General features: G+C 39.6%; 1 protein-coding gene across 6 annotated transcripts in view; it reads right to left on the bottom strand.

The window, feature by feature from the left end:
- Positions 1 to 26,151, bottom strand: part of LOC134654969 (heterogeneous nuclear ribonucleoprotein K) — a 46,683-nt gene that overhangs the window by 2,819 nt on the left and 17,713 nt on the right. For 3 of the 6 annotated variants that reach the window (XR_010097393.1, XM_063510421.1, XM_063510422.1), the window contains exons 2-6: positions 20,297 to 20,397; positions 17,662 to 17,718; positions 16,808 to 16,851; positions 16,245 to 16,320; positions 16,039 to 16,161 (exon numbers count right to left, since the gene is read on the bottom strand). Coding sequence is in view for 2 of the 6 variants with exons in the window: in XM_063510421.1 (XP_063366491.1) it covers positions 16,039 to 16,161; positions 16,245 to 16,320; positions 16,808 to 16,851; positions 17,662 to 17,718; positions 20,297 to 20,386 (390 nt within the window). In the remaining 4 variants the exon portion in view is untranslated. Of the gene's footprint in view, positions 1 to 16,038; positions 16,162 to 16,244; positions 16,321 to 16,807; positions 16,852 to 17,661; positions 17,719 to 20,296; positions 20,398 to 25,552; positions 25,595 to 25,809; positions 25,989 to 26,151 lie in introns of those variants that run through there. The other 3 variants (XR_010097394.1, XR_010097396.1, XR_010097395.1) reach the window with 3 other exon arrangements.

The following is a 26,151-nucleotide window of genomic DNA, read 5'->3' as shown; positions in this document are numbered from 1 at the left end:
ATTGTAATAAGTTCATGTAACAAAGTTAATTTAAGTAAGTAGATAGGTAGGTATTATTTCGTTAACTATTGTATTTTTTTTTTTTTGCCATAAACCTAATTACGGCGCGGCGCAGCCCCAAACAAATTACAAAAGAGAAACATATTTCCGTTTATGAGGTGGGAACACGCCACCTTCCCTGGAGAGAGCGGATGCGTTACCGAATTGACCGCTGTTGGTGTCGTCAGTGCGGCCGGTGGTGACCGTCGGCTGACAGCGGGCGCGCGCAGGCGCCGCGCCATCGACCCGCGCACGTGCCCCGCACGCACAAACAACACCCGTCCGTACACCGACCACATAATCTCATATTTGCAATCACTGAGTTTAGGTGCACATTTGACACATTCCCCGAATTTGTAGTTCGAGTTTTCATTGTTTTTAAACTGTTTGATGTCACTCGGTAATCCAAGAAATAAAAGTTACACTTAAATTCCCATTTTAAATTAAGGAGCTGCATTTAAAAAAGTTTAAATCCCAGCACAACTGATTCACGATTATAAAACTGCACAGGGTTGAGCATTGCCCGCGAGCGACCCTTCCCGTCGGGTGGTGGCACAGTGAGTGAGCCGGGCGGCGGCGGCGGCGCCGGGCCCCGCCGTGCAACACCTGTCCCCCTCCCCCGCGGGAGCAGTGTCCCCTCGCTGCGCTGCACTTGTGGGGCTCCGGGACTCCGGCACGCGCCACGCCTACGCCACGTAACCAAGGAACTTTGCCATTTGTCATAAACTTGCGATTGACCCGTGAAGGAAACTCCACTAATAAAATTATATCGGTATAACAACGGAGATTGGGTTTCTTTTCGGGAATAACTTACAGAGTTTGATTAAGTACGTGTAAATTTTGTAGAATATACAAACATTACGTACATATGAACGACTGAAGTACAAAAGTTCAAAAGGAAAGTGCCTTCCTTTGTTTGATAAAACCACATGCTGCAAGGCTGTTATTCTCATAGCATCGAACGCAGGCGAGCTATAGCTCTTAATGAACAGGTATAAGATTGATCTTCGACTACATCATATGTGTTGTTAGTGTCGTTACGGATCACGAGATTACAGTTTGCTATAGTCAAAAACTTAGTAGATACGGGGTCAAGAAACTAATATAAGATATTTGTTCATAAAGGGGTCAAATAAAAGTTAGTAACCTCGAATATGACGGCATCACAAAGGCAAGGCATCGATGATCGAAAAACGCAGATCACTTACCTATTGGACGGAGCATATGCCACGAGTCGTGATTTATTTATTACCACACGTTGGCGCTGTCATACACATGTTTATCACGAGATTGAAAATGCGATCGTTTATTCACGGATGCGTTTACTTTACATACCTATTCCGTGTGTGCAAAATTAAAAATATCAACAGATATCGAGGGATAAACATGTTGTAGCATACATTGACGTGAGATACACCAGAAGGGTACGGCACACGGTGTACATTGTGTACAGTCAATTATAAAAATATGGGTGCATATAAGTAACTTCTCAAAAATATGTCCCATAGTTCTAGTGCATCCATATTTTTACACTTGACTGTATAATATAACACTACACCGTGACGGTGTGTGGTGACTGTGAGTTGTTATGCGGAGTCTAAGCGAGGTAGTCTAACAATAATGTATCGGATGGAAGCCTTACGGATCGGAGCCGGAAGGGGGTCGCGTGCGCGTAATTGCCGGTGTCACCGCGGCCCGGTAATGAGGGCTAGTAATTACTAACTACATAAACGACATACGCTGCGGCTTCTAAGTATACTTAAATATTATTTTTTTATTCGACCTGTGTCATGTCCAGAGCCCGGAATTCTCGTAGCATTTTTGAGCTGTCATATGGACTTCTCGTTTATCGACTTCCGATTATACATATGTATATCGATAAATACAGAATACAATTTTAAAATATGATTACGAGTAGAAGTAAACAATATGCAGTCTTATCGCGAATGAGCGATCTCTTCGAGATAACCTTTAGCAATTAATAAATAGTTCATTATTAGGGTCTGGGCGGATAGAGAAGAGTCGTGGAATGTATGGGGCCCATACATTCCACGACTCTTCTCTTTCCGAACAGATTATAATTGCTATTTCATTGTAAATTTAAAATATGTGATCACTAAAATCCATTTACAATTTCTGTCTCAATCAGCAGAGGAGAAATCTGATAAAATTTTGTATGTAGGAGGGTTCTGGTAGTGGTAACTTTGCACCCCTGAAACTGAATGCACCATTAGATTTATACCAGTCCGGCTTTCCACCAGTTCCACTACCGTATTAATGCGCTAATGCTTCGATTAGCAAAGTTTCTCATTTCATTTCAGTTTCTCTTTGTGTCTACACGTCAATCAAAATTTTAACACATTAAAATAATCGTACCTAACTACATAGTTATATCTCAAAACCTAAGTTACAAAGTTTTGACATTCATCTTTTAAATATCGCTCAATAATTTACTATAGTGGGAATTATCAGCTAGTATTTTTTACCGAGTACAGCGTTTTTTGCTTCACCCATTTCCCTATAGGGGAGGATGTGGAGGTCACAAAAAAACCATTTCCCGTCGTAACCCGAGCCGGCGCGGACGCAGCCGCGTGCTTCCGACTCGAAGGGAAACGGATCGAAACCTCGGGTGACACTCCAAGCACGATATTAAGGCTGAGGAGGACCATTATAAGTGATCTCTGTATTTCTACATATGTAGTTATTACTGATCTCGAGGTCATGTTTAACTGGATCGCGTACTGAGCTCGAGCTGCTATTGGGAATACACTCTAGATTCACACGTGATACTCTCAATTGATATTCAGAAACTTTTGTAATCATCGTTAGGCCGCTACTCTATTGTAACAGAGTTAAATAATATTTCGTCCACAATTTTTAAGAAATTATTTCGCCTTCCGAGGTTTAAAAAACCGCAGAACCACTTTGCTAACGCCGTCGACTACTCGGCTACGGAAAATATAGGTAATGGGGGGCCTACCGCGAAAACCGAGATTCGCATATTGCGGGGATCTTTCTCTTTCACTCCAATGAAGGCGTAATTAGAGTGAAAGAGAAAGATGCACGCAATTTCCAAACTTCTATTTTCGCGGTTGTAGCCCTGACAACAAAATTTGCGGGATATTAAATTAAACATGCTTGAAATAATCTGAAAATCAACAGGATTAGGTAATCCTCCTGAATTTCAGTGTACTTAGGTACTCGTAATAATATTTTGTTACTGTTATAAACTAGCAGCACATCCAAAGACCGCCCTGCTAAAGCGGCGGAAACCGTTCTAACTTTCCTCTGTAAAGTTCCGAACGTACTGGCCTGGGTACTAGACGGTTGCTCAAATTAAAGTTAACTTTTGTAAGTGCTCTCGAGCACGTTAATCGACCGAGAAGCACTCCCGACTCACGTTTCTCGATGGCAAGGATTAATGATACGGTACCTGCCCTTTTGCCAAATCTTGTTTGTAAGTCGGTTCGGTCGGTAATCTTTTGTTTGAAATCTACTGAGATTAATTTTGGGGCGGTCTGAATGGATTTGCCATAAAATATTAATAGAAAAGGTCAGATTATATTAAAATTAGTCTCTTCTGAGTTAGGTTAACTCTTTCTTTCTAAGCGTTTTAGCTTGCGTAATACCACAATATCAACTAAAATGTCAAAATGTTGGTCGCATTTGCACACAATAGGTTGTGCTCTAGAGAAATATAATTTTGATATTCATATGGATTCATAAGGAATAGAAATATGATATCAGGATATAATTGCTTTTTTACTATAGAGGGTTTGCATAGGCCATGATGGCTTGAACTTTAAGTTAGTCTGGGACCAGCAAGTAGCGTAAATCTAAATGGGAAATCTGAGCAGTATTAAATGCATTTCAGAGATAGTTATGGGACGAGAATCAATTTCAGAGCAACTATTGACATAGTTCTTTGGAAATTATACCACAGATGTTGTTAATAAGATTTAAATTGGAACTCATGTTTTCATTGTTCTAACATAACGCCGCTTGTATGTAACGTGGAGGATAGCATCTGTGGGTCACCTGCGCGAGTACCTGGCCGGGTAATCGGGCTAGGGGTAGCATATGTCGTGTACGACGTCGCGCTTTGTGCAAGGCGGGGGTATGGGTATAGCATGGGCCCCAGGTGCGCGCGTTTTTGTGCGGCCTTCCGGCGGCTGCGCGCGCACCTGCCAGCGCAGCTGCCGTCGCCAGCACGCGCCCGCGCCGCCTAAACTAGCCCATCGTACGAAACACCTACTCTAGAGGAGACCTATTACAATAGGCTACATGACTAATTTTTTTTTATGGTATTATACGATCGGGTTTGTTTTTAGGATCAAATGTCTATATGGGACCCATTGCATTAAAGTAACACAAAAGTCAGAAATTGTAGTCAAAGACCGACAGTCGCACTTCACTCGCGAAACGCCCTATACAAAACGGCCAGAGGCGGTGACGTCATCGCCCATCTTGTAGTATGGACAAAACAAGAAAATTGCGTTTTTGTCGGTGAAATATTGCGTTTATGTATATAGTTGCTATACAATATTTTTTTGGATGAAATGTAAGGAATCGAATGGTACCCTTACTTTTATCGTTTTTGGAAGTTAAAAAAAAATTTGAATCTTTCAGGTCCTGTATTTTTGTAATTTTTCAATATTTTATTTTAATATCCACATTATTGTGATAAATTGCTCGTTTGCTATCTATTTTACTAGATTTTGTTATAAAAGTCAACATGTGTCATCATCCCTATTAGGTGACAATCAATCGTGCTTATATTGTTTGCCTTCACTTCGGAAATCATCTCACTGTATCCATCTAGGTTCAACATCACTGGCCAAAAATAAATAAAACAAACTTGGAAAAAGCCAAATTCTTGACTAGTTCACTGTCACTGACTACACACGTTATGTCATCGAAATGTATTAGGACGATTTTAGCGAAATGTTAAGTTAAAAGTTTGTTTTCTTTTATATTTTAAAGGCAGATACTAATGCAGATACGGCGGCTGAGCGCAGTGGCAGTAGTTTAGGTATATAAGTTCCCATTGATGTGGTGAGATAGCTATTTTTTACGACGGCTTTCTACATAATTATATAACTCTCGCGTCGAACAATAATCTCTATGACAGTTCCTTTAAGTCTCTTTTGGTTGGGATTAATTTAAAAAATAATGAAATAAATATGTTTTTGGGCATTTTCATTAACTTGTACTTTAAAGCGCGACTTAAGTCGTGTCTCAGTAACGTCTAACCGTCACATTCCTGACAAAATGTATGGGGTTTGACTTTGACCGTCCGTTTTGTGACGATTGGTAACCGGTCGTTAATGGTACACAGTTAAGTGAAAATGCCCCTTTACCGTATATTTATTAATGAAATGTTACACTTCTACATACATTAACGTGCTTAACGTCCAAAAACTATCTACAAACATTTTACGGGACAGCGATTCTATACAAGGTGCCCGGAAATTAATGGATAACCTTCTAAGTTCTAACCACCGACAGGACCTTAGGCTGGTCTAGAAAATAGAATTAACTATCACAGGGGCCATCATTCGTCGCAAGAGGTATAGAAAAAAAATATGCCTTTTCTAACTATAAAATCATTGAATACCTACGTACACTGTAATAAATAGACACAATTATGTATTGAGTCGAAGCATACAAGCAAGTCTGTTGAGCTAATTTTAGAATTTTGCTTTCTAACAAAGCATAAGTATAACAAAGCGAGGAGAACAGCTGATCGGAACAAAAAGACATCAAATCTCGCTTCTCCTTCCCTAAATGATACGTCGACGTTTTTTGTTATTTCGTCCAGGTAAGAAAATCGCCTCTGAAGAAATATTTTAAGCCGAAGTACCAACGTTAGTCAAATGTTTTAGCTCAGTCTATACAAACCTTGCCGGGAAACAAATTAGTAAGTTACGCGACGGGCGGGACGGTTGAGCTAGAAATGGCTATGTTGCCAGAACCCACGATGGACGTTTTAAAACTTTAGCAAGGGTCGAACCGATATAGATTATAGAACTTATATATTAGATATTCGCGGGCTTGGTTTCCGCAACTAGACGTCATGCCGCGACTCGCATATATACACAATTACACATACTGGATCGCACTAACTCGAACACTTACACAAATACTACATAAACATAAGGTACGTCATAAAGCGTTGCACAAACTTTTATGTAAGGTCCTGGCAGAATATCAGCGATGTGGCTTGCCGCATCACCATGCTGAGCCAGCGCCAATTCTCTGCCACGACACATGGTTATGTCCTTTATGTTTTCTTGTTAATATCGTGTAATTATATTAGTTTTTCTTTTAATTTAAGCTGCATGCCAATGTTTAATAATTTTGTAATCACCATGTCAGACGAAGACGTCGAGAGCAGAATTAAGAAGGCAAAAGCTGCATTTGCTCAACTCAAGCCTGTCTGGGACTCAAACGTTCTCACTCGCCGCGTAAAAATCTCCCTCTTCGAATCCATTGTCAAGTCCGTGCTGCTCTTCGGCTGTGAGACGTGGAGAGTGACAAAGGGGCTGACACACAAGCTACAAGTGTTTGTCAATAAGTCCCTCCGGTCGATCCTCCGCATATTCTGGCCGAAGACCATAAGAAATGAGGATTTGTGGAGTATGTGCCGACAACCTCCGATCGCCCAAGAAGTAGCGTTGCGGAAGTGGAGATGGCTCGGTCATACCCTGCGAAGAGGAGATACAAACAACGCCAGTATCGCGTTCGAGTGGCGGCCTCAGGGCGGGAAGCGAGCCCGCAAACGCCCTGCTGTGCACACCTGGAGGCGCAGCATAGAGAACGAGCTGACAGCCGTAGGACTGAACTGGAGCGAGGCCGACGGTTGCTCAAGACAGGAAGGCGTGGAAGGATCTTGTGGAGGCCCTATGCACCTCCGGGGTGCCCTAGGACAGACAACAACAACAACAATCACCATGTATGTTGTGGAAATGAATAAAGTGTTTATCTATCTATCTAATATCTATAAAATTGTGCCTATTTTGCGAGGTGGGTTGTCGGCACTACTCTTGCCAACCCAACTCTGCCAAGAAGCCTATTAGGAAACCCTTGATGTTGCCGACGACTTCTGGGAGAGACCCTGGCGAACCGAGGTGTTATTCCCGGACCGATATGCATAGCGCGGCTATAGTACCTAATGTAACAGTAAAACTTGTTTGTTCCTCGTAAACTACATTAAATTTATTAATTGACGAGTTAGACTGACAAGCAATGTCTTAAAGTCACAAACAATTATAAAAACTAAAATGTTATAGATAGGCGTTTACGAGCAAGTTTTGATTAACCTGTCGAATCCCACGATATGACGTCACCCAGCGTTCTGGCTGATATATGAGCCACTGGGAGCTGACAGATTTAAAAAGGGGCGTAAAGCCGGGACATTAAAACGGAACAAAAGATATGGCGCGCCGCACTATACTTGCAACGGAAGATATGGCCATCGCATGGGTTATTTGCGTTTTAAACCCAATAATTTTGAAGAAATACTTCTATTTATTAAAACGGGTCATTCAAGTAGCAATATTCATGCGCGGAAACCTAGATAATATCTAATATGCTAAGTGCAGAGGCATTAACATCAATTACAACCTCCGCAGTAATAGGCACCATAACAGGCTGGTCACCGAAGCACACAGGCTTGCCAAATCAGAGCGGTCCGTATACATTGTAGGCCCCTCCATTTACAACCGCCTGCCTGACAATGTAAGAAATGCAACTTCCATAGCGGCGTTTAAAGCGAGACTAAAAAAGTGGCTGTCGCGAGAATTATTTTATAATTATGAAGATTTTTTTGATCTACCAATAATTATTTAAATCAAAACATAGCGCAGGAATATGTATGTTCCCGGGTTTGTATGTATATTCAACGATTGGAATTTATGAAATAAATAAATGTAATTAATTTAATTTTTTTTTAATGTTATTTAATATTGTGATACTTATGTAAAATGTGCCGACCTGTAACTATGTTATTAATAATAAATTTAATTTCATGTCGAAGATTGCTCGAAATGTTTTAATGTGTTTAATATCTGTGTCTCATTAAAATTACTTTAGTTTAAAAATTTGCTCGTCACGTAAGTCACGTTACGTCCCTCGGCTAGGTATATCACGAGCTATATTATACTAAAACTAGCGACCCGCCCCGGCTTCGCACGGGTTAACAAATTAAGGCCGTGCATCGAAAAATAACAGGATCTTAGAAACGTGGCAGTGGCTAGCCCCGGAAACAAACAGTAGTGATTTTCGGATATATGTTTCTTGACTATATGATAAGTGATTTCATAGTTGTCAAAACACGAATGCTTAAAATTTTCTCGATAGAAAATAAATCCAAACTTACGTGTTCATTTTTCGGTTTTAGCTTCGTGCAACTAGAAAACACATCCATATCCAGCACAACCCACCTTACAGCAAAGGTTTTCATCTCGTCTTAACTTTCAAAGAACTAAATATTAACTTATTATCCTTTACCGATGGATTTATTATCGATTTTTGATTTTATGAATTCAACAGCAAACGCCCATTTTACGCAGTTCGGTTTCTCTTTCTGTCATGCGTCAAAGTCATAAATGTATCCTTTATGCCAGTAATGTTAGATGGCCGTCGTGCCTCAAAGAGGTAAGACCTATGTCACTTCGCGCAGCGCTCCGAATTACGTAAAATTTTAATATCCAATAAACGTTGAGTCGTAACTCCATTGAGTAGTAACGGAATCGGAGGTAAACCTATGATGGTGCCCTCTTACAGGTCTATACGTTACGCATGTGTGCGTGTTTGCTTAGCTACGTCATGCTACGTCGAAATCTATACTCTCTTTGTCAGTTACAACGGGTTAGGAAATTTCGACAGATATTGAAATGTATCGGTAGCTGTTTGGTATTTAGCCATCAGAATCTAACCGTAACTTTTTGCTTTATTTTTGTTTGAAAATAAAATATCTATAATAGAATATATTTTTTGCTTTTTTCTATTGTAATGATAAAAATAAATCTAGTATGTTTCATGCTCAAATAATTTAAAATAATTGAATAAATATTAAAAACTAATTGATATTAATCGTTTTAATTATTATATAGTTATTAAGTTTGTTTGAATAAAATATTTTATTTCAATAATACGAAAAGTTATTATATTTAAGTACCACTAAAAAAAGGTCCCTACTTACAAAAACTCACTTGCACGGGCCGGGGTTCGAACCCGTGACCTCCGGTTTGAAAGTCGCACGCCACTACAATTTCACATACATAAGTAATTTACAATGACATGATACCGTGGAAAAAGTGAATATTACAATGTACTGTGTTACTATCATTTTATAGTTTATTTTGGCTTGACAAGGAGGAATGAGAAAAACGTGCAGAGCAAGAGGATTAAATCTCTCTGTCCCTTTCTTAAAGTAGCCAATCCTAATTATGACATCTGTTTTGATATTAATTCTTTGAACATCATTTGTCGATGTTCTTTTTTATATCATCGAGAAAGATTTTTATTAAAAAAATGTGTTGAATTTATATGTTTTATTTATGTTTTTTTGGCATAAATTTCATTACTTTTGACAAATTTTGATTGTGATGACAAACGATTTGATGTGATATGTGAAACGAACCATGTGATCAACGATTTATCTAATAAAACTTCATTTAGTCGAAAAAAATAGTTGTCTATCTACTACCGGGTGGAAAAAAATTATGGGCCCTGGAGGGAAAGTGCCTTAAAACCTTAAGTTTGCTCATTTTACTTAAATGAAACATTATTGTTTTTTAAAGAAACAACTGCATTCAAAGATTTTTGAAGTGAAAACTTCTTTAGCGGCGCTAGGCACTTTTTGAGGTGGGGAAAAAATGATAAACTCGAGACAGCGTAAGGCGATCATGTGACCGTAAGGTTTAGATGGCCAATCATTTAGATGGCATTTAAATCAATAAAGAAAAACTCAATGACATTACATGAAAAAGGTTATAATCTTGTACGGGCTGAAATACGAGGATCTCACAGTATTATAACTTTATATCACTCAAATATAATTCAATAAAGCTACATCTTGATGAAATCGCTAATAAAAGTGAACTCTAGTACTGGTGAATAAAACTCAAAATATCATGACCAAATATATTTAGATGCGAGGTCTGCAAGGTAACTTTACAATTCCTATTCGAATTTTAAACAACGCTATAAATTTGAATTTCGAATTTTAAACAAGATCACTGACCAGCAATTTCGGAACCAAAAGTTTTCAATAGAAAGGAGGATGGGTCAATTATACATAGTGCTGCAGACATTTTGGATTAGTCATTGAGTTTTCACTTCTGTCGGCACTCCCGGAATGCAACACGTTGTTTTTTTTTTAAATTCGCTTAGTCGCGCCCGGGAATCGAACCTACTTTTTCCACACTGTATAAAAGAACACAAATGCTTTTCTTCTGGTAACTTAAATGTTCTATCTATCTTGGTGATATGTCAATGCAATCAAATAATCTGAAAAAATAATAATAACCCAATTTATGAATTCCGTTCCTTCAGAAAAATGCGAAATGTACGTACAATTTTTAGGGATATCGTACTTTTCCCAGAGACAAATTTAGTTGGCTAAGAGACATTTTCACTGATTTGGGGTCTGGGCTCTAAAAATCTAACATAATATGATAAGGACTTAATCGTTTTAAGCTCAAGAGTGAGTTTTCCTAAAACTTTTTCTAAAAATTATGTCTTTATTAACGTTAGGAGTGCACTGCAGCATGTCAAATGTATGCCAAAATGTCAAGGGAGAGAACAATAAATTAAGTTTCAATTCCACTTCCACTCATCAGCAAAGTGATATAAGTATATCAGCAGTTTAAAGTTATTTTAGATTACAAAATTAGCGCATCAAAAAAAATCAAAGTGCATAGAAAAAAAGTCTCCTGAGTCATAATAAAATTGATGTCTCTTGGGTCACCAGAAAAGTCACCAGGGAGAACGATGACCCAAATCACATTTAAAAGAAAATGTAAATTTTGTGTACTACCTACGAACATTTTTCAAAAAACTATGTTTTTATAACATATTAGACCCAGGATAGATCTAATACCTCTTTTCGTACCCCGGATAAAATGGTCGGCGACTAAAAAAGTAACTGAAACGTTACGTTATTAGGTTCACGATGCCGCGTTGTACCCTTGCCTTCGTTGCGATATGTTTGGTAAGTCAGGAGACTTAAAAAATGAGCCATGATTTTGGGACATATTAACAAATATTTTGTTGAATATATATTAATTTTAGCGGACTTTAATAATTTACCAGTTAAATTAGATGTAAATACCTTTTTAGTTAATCGTTAATATGATATATTAGTAGCAGTAAAACACTTTATTGTACAAAAAGACACATAAAACATGAAAAAACACACATCCTTCGTATATGGTAGAATATATTTTTCACACTTATAAGTAAAAACCAAAACCGATACGCGATTGGGATACGCTCTTTTTGTATCGGATACAAAAAAAAAAATCTCCTGGGTCACCAAGAAAAATCGACATATTAAAATAATTCAGTTCGTTTTTAAGTTCTAGTCAGATTGACTTTTTGGTTATTTGAGATAAATTACAATAACGCTTAGATTTGAAAAACATGATTTTCTATTTTGTTGCGATCGACCCGGGTAATAATAAATAAATAAAAAATTAAAAATAAACAAAAATAAAATAACTTAATATAATATCTTTTTTAAAAAAAGGGAACCGCCTTCAAAAAACCAACCCACTGAAAAGTACAAAATAATTTTTATATGGCGCCCCTTTACGTGTCCAGTCCCTATCCCGTCGTAAAGCAAAATTTTGCCAAAAAGTAATGAATACCTAATAATAAGAAAATTAATAATCATCCGGGTAATTACTTAGTTTTTGAAGTCGGTGCCAAACCAAAAATTTTGAGAACCGATATTTTAGACAACGAAGAACGCTGCACTTACTTGCATTATAAAGACATACTTAGTTTACTCATTAATTTAGTTCTTGTAGGTACTACGTACTCGTATTTTTTTTCTGATTGGTAGTAAAGACTGTTTTTGTTGGTTTGGCACCGCCTTCAAAAACTAAGTAATTACCCGGATGATTATTAATTTTCTTATTATTAGGTATTAATTACTTTTGGCAAAATTTTGCTTTACGACGGGATAGGGACTGGACACGTAAAGGTGCGCCATATAAAAATTATTTTGTACTTTTCAGTGGGTTGGTTTTTTGAAGGCGGTTCCCTTTTTTTAAAAAAGATATTATATTAAGTTATTTAATTTTTGTTTATTTTTAATTTTTTTTTATTTACTTATTTTATTTTATTTTTTACTTTTTAGTGATAGGTAGGTACTTCATTTATTTTAGGTTTTGGGCTAAAATACTAGTTAGGCTCTCCATTTAGTTTTGGGCTAGTAACTACCTACTGTTGGTGATGGCCTAACTCGATGATAATCGCGACACAACATAATATGACGTTTTGGTGCTAAACGATTTGTATGTATATTACTCCCACTCCCATTCCCAGTCCCAGTCCGAGTCCGACTCCCACTCCCACTATTTTATCTAAATCGGTTTCAGCAACATAAATTTGTTGGTAGGTATACCGATAGCATCGCCACCTACCGGGTCCAATTGGTTTTTCAAACCATCCAAGTACTGTACACTAAAACCTTCTCCAGAATGTAACAAACACTTTTCTGAAAACCGCATCAAAATCGGTGCAGCCAAACGCGAGATAATCACGAACAAACATATACACATACATACGTACATACATACATACGGGTCAAACTGAGAACGTCCTTTTTTTTAAAGGCAGTTAGAAAAAAGTTCATCGACCCACCTAGTGGAACTCTGTAACATAGGCACACGACGACAAGTCGGTTAACCAAAACAAAGTGTGCCTATGTTGCACCAAACCTAAGTTCCACTAGGTACAGCAAGGGTTCAGCATCAGCTCTATCTTGGGTACTGCTCTCCCAAGTGCTCATCAAGATGTGACGGATGACCAAAATAGCGTGGGCCTATGTTGCCCCAAACCCGAGTTCCACTAAGTACAGCAAGGGTTCAGCATCAGCTCTATCTTGGGTACTGCTCTCCCAAGTGCTCATCAAGATGTGACAGATGACCAAAATAGCGTGGGCCTATGTTGCACCAAACCTGAGTTCCACTAGGTACAGCAAGGGTTCAGCATCAGCTCTATCTTGGGTACTGCTCTCCCAAGTGCTCATCAAGATGTGACGGATGGCCAAAATAGCGTTGGCCTATGTTGCACCAAACCTGAGTTGCACTAGGTACAGCCAGGGTTCAGCATCAGCTCTATCTTGGGTACTGCTCTCCCAAGTGCTGACTATGATGTGATGGATGACCAAAATAGCGTGGGCCTATGTTGCACCAAACCTGACTTCCACTAGGTACATCCAGGGTTCAGCATCAGCTCTATCCTGGGTACTGCTCTCCCAAGTGCTCATCAAGACGTGTCGGATGACCAAAACAGCGTGAGCCTATGTTGCACCAAACCTGAGTTCCACTAGGTACAGCCAGGGTTCAGCATCAGCTCAGATCTATGTATACTAAAACCTTCTCCGGAATGTAAGAAACACTTTTCTGAAAACCGCATCAAAATCGGTTCAGCCAAACGCGAGATAATCGCGAACAAATATACATACATACATACATACATACATACATACATACATACATACATACGGGTCAAACTGAGAACCTCCTTTTTTTTGAAGGCGGTTAAAAATACGGCGAATTTGAACTTTTGTTTGTTGTCGTTGTAAAATGTATTAAAAAATAATGTAGGCACCCCTGACAATTGAAATTCAAAATTATCCAGAAAAAGCGGCCAACTGCGAGTCGGACTCGCCCATGAAGGGTTCCGTATTTAGGGGATTTATGACGTATTAAAAAAAAACTACTTACTAGATCTTGTTCAAACCAACTTTCGGTGGAAGTTTGCATGGTAATGTACATCATATATTTTTTTTAGTTTTATCATTCTCTTATTTTAGAAGTTACAGGGGGGGGGGGGGGGGACACACATTTTACCACTTTGGAAGTGTCTCTCGCGCAAACTATTCAGTTTAGAAAAAAATGATGTTAGAAACCTCGATATCATTTTTGAAGACCTATCCATAGATACCCCACACGTATGGGTTTGATGTAAAAAAATTTTTTGAGTTTCTGTTCTAAGTATGGGGAAAAAAAATTTTTTTTTTCTATTTTTGTGTGAAAATCTTAATGCGGTTCACAGTAGATTGGTCCATGACAGAATACCAAGTTTCAACAGTATAGTTCTTATAGTTTCGGAAAAAAGTGGCTGTGACATACGGACGGACAGACGGACAGACAGACAGACAGACATGACGAATCTATAAGGGTTCCGTTTTTTGCCATTTGGCTACGGAACCCTAAAAATGAGTGTTTCAAAAAGGCACCCTGTATTCCTTACATACCTAAATAATCTCTTATTCAATAAAACATATAATTACTAAACACTGTGATTTATTTCAAATAAATGCAAATCGATCGGATAAAAGATATTAATACCTACCTATACAACAATGAGTACGAGTACAGTCAGCTGCAATAATATGTTACACACCGAAGGCCGTTTTGCGGTAGATCATGTTAGATCTTATTTGTAGAGCCATAAGAGCGTGTCACATATTTTTGCGGCCGTCGAAGAGTAACATATTATTGCAGGTGACTGTACCTATGAAAAATTCGAGGGTTAAAAAGCATTTCAACCAAAGCATTTATAATAATAACGACTATGGACGCCTGCAACCCCAGGGGTATTGTAACCCCATAACAATAAGGTTGAAATTTGCATTTACGAGTAGTGACCGCAAAGTCAGGTGAGCGTAATCAAGTAAATCTGTTTTCATCATATTTTATTTTATCAAAAATAATCTCTTTTCTGTTCTTGTGCTATTTTCTTATTATCAATACTCTTAACTTATATGCTATATACGCTGCTGCTTCTATGCTGTTAACATCTTCCAAAACAACAATAAATATTCAGGTTTATTAATTAATTATTTTATTGTTTGCTATTATGAACAAGTAACAACGCCATCTGTTTAAATTTTTTCCGAATTTAAGTTTCTGGCCGACCGCAGCGACCGCGTATAATGGTAGTTAACTTCTGTAACGTTAGATGGTGCTAAAAGGTCACACAAACTTCACGTGCGGCGCGAAGCGTTTCCATGTGTGCGTGTTAGCGGGGAGGGAAGAACTAGCGGGCGTGGTTTACGAAGCGCCAGACGCGGCTGCAGTAGGCCCTTAAACATAAACCTTCCCCTTGAATCACTCTATTTATTAAAAAAAAACCGCATCAAAATCCGTTGCGTAGTTTTAAAGATCTAAGCATACAGACAGACAGACAGACAGACAGCGGGAAGCGACTTTGTTTTATACTATGTAGTGATTATACTGCTGTCTAGATGATATCCAAAAGAAACAAAATGATAATTAGACAATTTTTCGTTTTTTTTTCTATCGAGCCAAATTCAACCTAGTAAGATGTTGGCTGGAGCCTGCCCTTGCAAATCTAGTTCCGTGTAATTTTATCATGGTATTTATTTCCCTCGGTAAAAACTAGTACCTAACAATTCAATATAAAAACTACTGTTTTGCGATAGCCCCCTCAAGGTTTAATTAATTGTGTCTAGTATTGACGTAAACTAAAACATAAGCAATATCTTTTAAAACATCCGTCCGATAAATAGATAAAAGTTCGAGATCCACCGCGGCAGCTGCACTCGCATCTGCTCCATCCCGAGCACCACGTGGGCCAAATATCGACGTACTAAAAACATTCCGAAATAACTGTACCCAACTCCTCAGCACATTATTATAAGCCTCTGCATCTGCTCGCTAGTCGCGCTCCTATCAATTATGTAGGCGCCGATAAACATAACACTTACTTTGAAAAGGTTAAATGCGGTCTTACCTCTCGCAATTCCTTAATCTTGGCGCCTGCTTTGCCGATCACGCAACCCGCTCGACTCTGGTGGATCAGTAGACGGACATCGAGATCTTCATCGCTGTTTCCTCCCTTATGCGGGCCACCCGCCTGTTAAAACAAAGCAATTTATGTTGTACATCGTTTTAATGGCATTATAGAAACATTTAATGGGTCACATCGCAACAACTTACATCAGCCAAATTGGGAAGGATATCTTTCACAATATCCAAAATCGTCTCCACTTCCGGTGCCGCTATGGAGAGCACCCTGAAAAAAGGTAGTGGTTAAAATTTTGTCGCAGTCGAGTATACATCACAACACAATATCAAACAACGTATCAAATCAACGGTCAGGGAGGTCTGTTTGCCGAGTGGGATTTGCACGGGAAGCATGATGGCGATGAAGTATTGATGGCGAACAACGCGCAGGGAATCAGAACGGTCGGAGCGGTCCTGTGCGGAGAGAAATACCGAGTGATGGGATACAGTCCTAGGGAACGCTTGTAGAACAACTAGTGTTGCGGGAGAACGTCGCTCGACAGAGCCGGGGTCGTTCTGTGTGAGAGTGCATCGTCCTGCGGAGTGTAATGATACTTGATAGGGACGGGTGGTCGAGACGGGATGAAGCACCTAGCGCCGGGTGATAGCGGCCAAAACACGATCCGACACCTGACTGTTGACCAGCGGAGCGCAAGCGCCGCTCTTCTCGGGCATTATGAACTTTGTTGAGAGTAGATGTTGACGTTATAGTTTACCGTTCGGGGCCGGGGCAATCTGGGACTGTTATAGAGGCTTTGTACTGCGTGGCGGGGCGGCGGGTGCGGGGCAGCGGCGTCCGGCGGGGCGGGACCGGCAACCAAGACTCGCTGTAGCGGCGCACCGACCGTCTCGAGGCGCCCGAGCGCGTGCTCCGGGCGCCGGGAGCCGGCCGGTGCGCCGCCAACACGCCAAGGAGGCGTGACGGGGGCGCTAAAACCTGCAACTGGCTGCCGGGGGGTTATTCTGTCTACAGCCTACGGACGAGCCGCTGGCGCGGTATCCGGTGGCCGTGACGACCACCGGCACGCGCTCTTGTTTTTATTAATCTCAGGTTATTACGCTCTGCTCGAGAAGGGTGATGTTAGCATTCGAGGCGAATTTAGAGAGGTCAAAAATGCGAACATCACCGAATAGTTTAGGAGACATGGGTCTGGTGTTTTTCTTTGAGTGGATCCACTAGACAGTTCTTAACAAATAAGTTAGGTATATGTCAGGTTTATGTTATCCTACCTGCAGTAAAAAAGGTTAGTAGGCAGTATAATTTACATCATACTTACAATGTATTACCTAGTGTACGGAAATGGATGAAAAAGACACATTACAATAATTGTTCATACCCTTTTTTCTACTTCCTGTTCGTACAATCAAAATCAATTAGAATAATTAGACAAATCATAAAATAAATAAAAATAAGGCTGATTCAAATGTAGAAACTATTACATCCGAATAGGTACTTACTTATGTAGAAGTTACAAGTGCAGACTAATTTAGGTAAAAGTGGAGGTATGTACTTTATGACCCTATTATTACTCCTTGTACTTCCTACGTTCGATTAATGCTAAATACTGACCTGGCTTCTCAATTTTGATATGTTGGTGCCTCCTTTACCGATGATAGAGCCAGCCACCTGTCATAAAATTGTAATTTAATGACAGTAACTATGAGCAGTAAGCTATAACGGGTTCCTAGTGTAATCCATTATAATTTTTTGAATACTTTCGTTGAAAAGACGCAGTTTATTTTAATTATTACAATTTATACGATCTACGTTAGTTTTCAATAAATTGTTAAATTATCTTTCTTAATCTTATAAATGAACTAAGGACAGGACAGGGACACTATCTACATAAAAAAGCACATTTTGACGTAGATACAAAGATAGGGCATCTACTGGTCTACCAGTAATAAATAATTGAGCAGGCTTGTGGAATATTGTCTTGATTTGAGCCTGACTTTTCCTCATCAATATAGACCAATTCATGTTGTATATAGCTGCCACAGTAATGAACAAAACTTAAGGTACAGTAGGTTCAGAGAGCGGAGTTTTAGAAAAATCTTACCGCTTTTTTAGATCACAATACGGTTGCCAAAAATTTAATTACCAATCTTGAGGATTTTCTCTAGTGACTTCGTCGATTCGAATCCAGACTTGTTGACTTTCGCTCGATAGATAAAAATCATGAACATACATTCGAGTAGGTCTAAAACGCATTTTAAACATTTGTAACAATTTATGAACAAAAGCTAATTGCTTCTAAACATGAGAAACTTTATTTTTGAGTAACTCGGCGAATACTTTTTTCTTTTTTAAACCTTACACTAAATTAAAATTCTAAAACATGATATTTGCGGTCCCGAGCACGCACATCCATCTCACTCACGCTTAAGCTCAGTGAGAGTGAGAGAGGAACACGAGTCACGAACCTACGGACGGGGCCTTAAGCCAAGTACACGGCAACGGCAAGCTCTTTGAGTCTTTGTTCACATTTGCTCATCTCTATCGAAACTTCCTCGAACTATTAGCATGCGGAATGATTGCGTTTTAATGGAGTTATATATACCGTCTGTCTTTGGCTGTGAGAGTTTCACAATACTACAGTCGCATCAGCATTAAGTGTAGGTACCCCCACGCTACGTAAATTCAAATATACGATCTTATTTATCATCATATCATTATGAATGTCCAAACTATTTTACGTCATGTGCAGCAGTTAATTGTCATTGTACGCTACGGTGATTTGCTGATTTCATAAAAGCGGGTCAAAAATAGATGACGTAATTTATGAACAGCCCCAAGAGTGGTTTTAAGCAAGGTTAAAAACCGGCCAAGTGTGCGTCAGGCCACGCATTATATGTGAAGGGTTCCGTCCGTACCTTCATAGTTCATACCAGGGATGTTGCGGATGCAGATTTTTTGACATCCGCGAATGCGGATGCGGATATTTAAAGGCTCACATCCGCGGATGCGGATGCGGATGTCAAGATTAGGTACTTAGGAAACGTCAAATATCACATTTTTAGTATTTTTTTATTAAAAAAAAAACGAAACGTTCAGTATTTGAGCAAGAATATAGGTGCGTTATATTTAATAAACAGTAACTTGGCCGACTTTTCTGGATCTAGACGATTTCGTTATAGGACTTATAGGCAATGACGAAATTACCTAGCACTTACGCCGCCGCTAAGACGTTCATGTACTGACTTGTTCGATATCCGCATCCGCATAAGCTCCGCATCGATTTTATGCGGATACGGATGCAGATGCGGATGTTGAAAATAATGCGGAAGTTCCGCGGTTGCGGATGCGGATGTTCGCAACATCCCTGGTTCATACGACACAATATGAAAAAGCCATACCTACAATAAAAACCGGCCAAGTGAAATATTATGCATAATTCTTTCCGCACACCATCAACAAAAAATAGAGGAAAAAAATCGTGTTTGTTGTATGGGAGCCCCCCCCCTTAAATATTTATTTTATTTTTAGTATTTTTGTTGTTATAGCGGCAACAGAGATAATACATCATTTGTGAAAATTTCAACTGTCTAGCTATCGCGGTTCATGAGATACAGCCTGGTGACAGACGGACGGACGGACAGCGAAGTCTTAGTAATAGGGTCCCGTTTTTTACCCTTTGGGTACGGAACCCTAAAAAGGGAGTACCTTCGCGGCACTTGCATCAGTTTAATAAAAAGAGGTGGCTGTGACATACGGCGGACAGACAGGTGGATGGACAGACAGACAGACTTTAAGGGTTCCGTTCTGGCACCATGAAACTCATGTTATTTATTTTGTGGATGAGCCTTAATAGTGGTCTGGGTCTCAGCCCATGATATTTGACATTAGTCATTAGTACAGGAGTCTCCAAACTTTTTCACAAGAGCCACGGCCAGGCTTACTTTCTTAAACTTCCTTTTTGTAAGCCAGATTGGTAGGCTCGCGGTTGGCTCCGACTCGCGCGAGTTTTAGTTTGGAAACCCTCGGCTTCGGCCTTAGTGTAAGGCCTGAGTGGACGCTCGAGTTGGGCGTGCAGCGGGCCGGGGCGTGCGGCGTGCATGTTAAACAAATGCAAGCGTATAGGAGCGGCCTTAGTGCACGCTGCTCAAATTACTCCTGACCCCGACCCCACGCTGCAGGCCCCGCCGAACGCTCGGCTTCGAGCGTCTACTCAGGCCTTACACTTACACTTAGGGTATAGACTCACCTTGCTGGGTATGAGGAAGGTCACTTCGTCATCCGGCTGGCGGTGCCGCTTCATGGCGGGCCCGTCGTCGCCGTACGCGTCGCGCTTCATCGTGATCGGATCTGAACAAACAAATCAAACAATTTATACTTTCCAGCGTTTTCTGTAACATTCTTCATGGAAATAAATGCATTGAGAAAATACTGAAAGATTATTTAGTTGTACGAGTATGTTTTACAAGGGGGCAAAGTTGTTGCTTAATCGCTCGTGCTAATATTGACACCCGAGCAAGCGAAAGATACCAAAATTGAACCACGAGCGTAGCGAGTGGTTCGAAAATCGGCGAAAATCTAGAGCGTTGCAAGAGTTCCAACTTCCGAGGCACGAGGGTTAAAGTGAAACACAAAATTTTCCACCAGATCACCAACGCGAGGACAACACTAACTGTAAAGTATAAGGTAGCTAGCATAAGGAAATAGCTCAAATTTTTCCATCAGATTACTTTGCCACACATGTGGATAAAATGCAACTTTCTCATCAGTTTTTGAACATTCAAGAGAGCATTTTTACCAGTTGGTGTGGTAAAAAAAATATTGCAAAGTAGGGCTTACAGTATAATAATGGAAAGATAAACCTTCTCTCATAGTTTAATTATTTAGGAAGAAACAATACAGTAAATCGCAACAAACAGTAATAAAATAGATAAACTGAAATTTTAATGTTACCAAAGCTACAGGAGCATTCCATAACCCCTTCCGCCATATTACTTATTGTAATAAAATTGAAATTCTATGCAAGAGTGTAGATACTTTGCATGCATTCCCCGATCAGAAACAAGAACCAAGCGGTGCACAATTATCGTAAATATTGTAATGGCGTACCGCGCGGAATCCGTTTACCTACAGAGATGAAAATAGAGCCATTAACGTGCGGTGGCCGTTCTATATCAGGGCTATAACCGCGAAAATCGAAGTTCGTAAATTGCGGGCATTTTTCTCAGTCACTCTTATTACGCCTTCACTGGAGTAAAAGAGAAAGATCCCCGCAATTTGCGAAAAACGGTTTTCGCGGTAGCCCCTCAGCACTGGACTCGTAATACTCGAGTTGAGGGCCTGTCGCGAGCTGTTCAGCGTATTCGCGTACAACTACCTTATTATAACAAGAGGTAGCGCTATGTCCCCCAGGGAACCGAAATACCTATACAAAGAATATTTTGTTTACTTTTCGGTGCAGACTTTTGGGTCCAAGCTTAAGAAGAAGTTTGTTCCGGAAAAATATATATTCAATAGGGCTATACCCATACTTATATGGTCGGTTTGCATCTCTTTTATCTGCCAGCCAGCGCTACAAATACTTACTGTAAATGTCATCATTACAAAATGGCAACTTGCTTACTCGCGTCAGATGGTATTATAAACGGGCGGGGTTTTTGAAATACTTTGTAGTTGCAATGATAATAAAACAGTAATTAGGTACTACTGCGGATAGGGCTAGTCCTTGTAACCGGTTGACGAGAGCTAGAGGCAAGGGACCGACAGGATGCAGGACGCGCCGGCGGCCCGGCGGCGCCTGGCTGCTATCGATCCCGCTACCTTAATTACGGATTGATTACTATATTACTAACCTACATTATTTGTGTTGTTTGTAGGCCAAAGATAGTATAATTTGGCGGTTGTCAAATACGACCTACTTACAGAGTATAAGTAGACATCGTCTGACAACCAATAACGTGGTAATTGCTTTAATACTGTTTTATATTTTTATAAATTTATTTTATTTTAAGTATGCTGCACGTGCACAATGTATTTCAAAATGATTCTAAGGGACGATTGAGTTTCGGTCGTTTTTATAAAATGTGTTGTTAGACAAAATCTATAACAAAAACAGCAAAACGATCAAAATCAACTCGCAGACAGCAGGACACTTGTAAAATCAATAAAGAGCCGCATTTACCGATATTATTAAAGTACGTAGCTAGCAGTGTCGAGCTAGCGTGTTGAGCTGCCAACATGACTGCAGTACGCCGCACCCGTACCTACTACATATATTCTCTTGTGCAGGTGAGGGTTTACTTTATTTTTTATTCTTCAAACACCTTGTTCAATTGAATGCAATAATACTCAAATTTAGTTTTTCGTTATTAATTAACTGTTCCTATTAAGTAATTTAAGTACCTACGTAAAGGTTTCAAGCGAAATAAGCAATGCCCAAATACGAACTCGGAACAAGTCAGGTCTGTGACGTTTTAAGTAATTTGTAAGCTGCTAAATCTTTGCGATACTTTTTACGTAGGTACCGTACCTATGCCAATTAAAATACGTAGATAACCAGATTTTTTTTATACAATCAAATGAACTAACGATACACGTTGAAAAGTTGATATTTAAAATAAAATTCTACAATGCATATTGGAAACTAATTATTCCAATAAACTAAATAATTATAATCTTAATAGACAAGAATAAGTACATAGCATAAACTAGACTGATAGGTTTTACTGACTTCTCAGTGGAATCGTTGTTTTTAGCTGTAGTCCGTTTGACTGGCATTTGTCAAAATTGCACAATGCGCACATACTCTTACAACCAACATAACACATGGCTTCAAAATTGTAGTCCTCGTAAAAACAAGCAATTTCAGTGCCAGCGTATGGTAATAGGGCGTCTGCCGGCAGCAGGTGCCGGGGTCACTGACACTTCGCAGGTGCCGCTCGCAATTCGCGACCGCACCAAAGGGTTACTAACACCAAATTCAAAAAGTTTCAGCTATCAGTCACTAGGATACATTTGGGTTAGAGTTCGTCTGAGACGAGTGAGACGTGTTAGGATTATTAACGAGCGGCAACCGAATTTTCGTCAACACTTGATTATCAAAGTAGCTGGCCTGGAATACATTTATACTTGTATCTCTACGACCTACGACACGAATAGGAACCTATCAAGCAAAATATTTATGGCACGGTGAAATACCTATACAAAAAACAAAACGCTCTACATCTATGCAAACACCTATGTCATAAGTAAGACTTTGTTTGTATTGGTAGATTTTGTTAAATATTGGTAAGGTAAGATATATAAGAGATAGCTTATTAGACAAAAAGCCTCCTGTTGTTTACCTCTGTCTGTATATTATTTTGTTTTGTTTTCGAGATGTGGAATAAATATTTATTATACATATTATATATTCTGGGGTCCCGTTGTTTCCCATAAAGTTTTAAGTCATAATGTATTGTTTGTCATATTATCATTAGTCATAAAACTGAAACCGTTAACATTTCAGGATTTTCGTTAGGTTATCCTATAGATAGGTTAGGTTAGGTTTGTTTTATAGCAATCCTGAAAAGTGACGCGTTTCTGAATTAAATGAATTATGACATGACTAACGAAAATTCGGGCAACCAATACATTATGGCTTAAAACTATTTGGGAAACAATAGATACCCTATATATTCTACCACTGGTAAGGATTAAATACAAGTGTTTCTTACAAAAATAAATGCTTTATAAGGGTGAGCATCTAAAAATAAAGTTAAGAAGGCTCTGCATAGACGTTGACCGTGGTCCACTCGACATACCATAGTCATAGCATCCCTAATTCCCTATATAGGATTTACGTAGAGACGATTAAAAGCGTGTTGGAGAGCGTAAAAAGCGTGTTGGAGAGCGTATAGGAGCCAGCGGCCGGGCCGCCGCCGGCAGGTGTTCCTACACAAAGACGAACCTCCAAAAACGTGTAAAAAAACTCGACCAGCCTTGATCAAAATGTCTCTCTACCAGCTGTCGCAAACATTTTTTGCTACGCCACTACTCGCCCTGTCTTTTGCTCTGCAGTACGCAGAACGCATTCGAGACAAAGAATTAGTGTTGCATGTAACCAAAGGCGAAATAGTTTAGATTTCGGCCTGTGATTTGCTTGAACTTATAGCTCATTAATATCTCATTTGTGAAGGAGGCTCAATTGTTGAAAATTATACAACTTATACCGTTACAAACAGGAATTATTGGTATTCCAAACGGAAATGAAATTAGCGTTTCAGCTACCGTTTCGACAAGTCGACAAGCTTAATTGAACCCGACGTTAGCCTGTTTTCTCCATTTCCGCGTATTCTCTGTATGTAATTATAATTAATGGAGTCGACAACTAAGATTGCTTAGTTACTTAAACAATTGGAATGTATTTAATTCACGATACAATGGGAGCTAAAATAACGACCTCATTTCAATTAAATTGTAATATAAGTATATTGCATGAAGTCCGCCATTTGTACATTTTATTTGTATTTTGTGCAATAAAGTTTAAATAAATAAATAAATACCTATGTGCTCTAATAAGAACGAGAAAGCTGTAAGGTAATCTTTGTTTTATACGCAAGCCTATTTGCTAAGCTTGCTTTCCTGGGAGGACTAGCTTTCTAGCAGCAGATTCGTTGTACCATCGTACCTGAGACATTGTGCGCGGGGGCATGCAGGACAATACAGGGATCCTTAACAATAATTCCTCTATTCAGCTCGTGCACATGATATACAGTCACAGTCAGCAGCAGAAGATGCTAAGCGGGAGAGGTGTTCAAAATTACCTTGACGCGCTCTTATTCTCTTAACAATAAAGTCGCGTCAAGATCATTTTGAACACCTCGCCCACTTAGCAACAATTGCTGCTGACTGTACCATTTGTATGTGGTGTGGAAGTCAAGACCACGGCCACGACCTAACCAAGGTGACAATCGCTTGCGCTACAACGAAACGCTTTGTGTCTCTCTATCACTCTTCTATATTAATTAGTGCAACAGTGACAGTTGCGTTTCGTTCGCTACGGAGTGTAAGTAATTGGCTATGCGGCCTATAGACTCATTTAAGGGCAGGTACCAACACAGAAATTAGAAATAAGTAGGCTGCATCATCAGTTTATCAAAACCATTGCGTAAGTGCAACAAAGGGGTGATTGCACAAAGTCACAGATTCGAGCTTTGCTGTTCGGAAAAGGGTTAAGAGTAAACAGTGTAAGTGCTGGTAGTGAGCGGCTAAAATCATGAACTTATGCTGTATTGCTGGTATATAAATAGAAGTACAAGCTGACTTGTGGGAAATCTAAGATGATAGAATTGATAGATTCTCTGGGAACACTTTACGTAAGGTAATTTTCCGATTGTACTCTCCATAATGATTACCGAAAAAAGTAAAAAACAAAAGTACTTATAACAAAAGTATTTATTCATAGACAAAATAAATAAACAAAGGAAGTTAAATAATTGATCAACAAGGGTTTTAAAAAACTTACCTATATTTTATTAAGAGGATTGCAATGGATGGCTGATTAGACCTAGAACAACGAACAGTGGATCAATTAATGTTATGCGCTAAAGCTATTTAGCTGAAGCATGTGACGTTTTCAGACCAAATGTGTCACTGACATAGTGGTTGTCAAAAGAAGAAATTCTAATTGCATCTAAAATCCATAAGCGGCTTATTGAGGACCGATAAATTGGAAGCTTTTGTCTGAAGGTGTAACAAATAGAGTATAAGTAATAGCCGTACATTCTTGAAAGGCGCATGTCGTAATTGGGTGTCGCGTGGGGCAATATGCACCTGAGGAGGGCGTCCTGACGGGCAGGCTCGCGCAAGGGAACTGGCGACTACCAGAGGCCGCGCGGGCGTTAGTATAGGCACCGGCGAGACTCTGGGGCGCCGGCGGGGCACATGCGCACCAGCGGCCCCGTCGATAACCCCCGCCTCTCATTGTGCCCCGGAAACGACGACTTAACGAGTCACACCGCAAGACACCCTGAATGTTCCATTTCCAAGATAACTACACGACGAGCTTAGCACAGCCCGTGACACCACAATATTGATGAGGTTTCAAGCGATGATTGTTTGGCT

The sequence above is a fragment of the Cydia amplana genome, chromosome 16, assembly GCF_948474715.1.
Source record: "Cydia amplana chromosome 16, ilCydAmpl1.1, whole genome shotgun sequence".
NCBI lineage: Eukaryota > Metazoa > Arthropoda > Insecta > Lepidoptera > Tortricidae > Cydia > Cydia amplana.
This window is presented reverse-complemented; position numbering and strand designations above follow the sequence as displayed.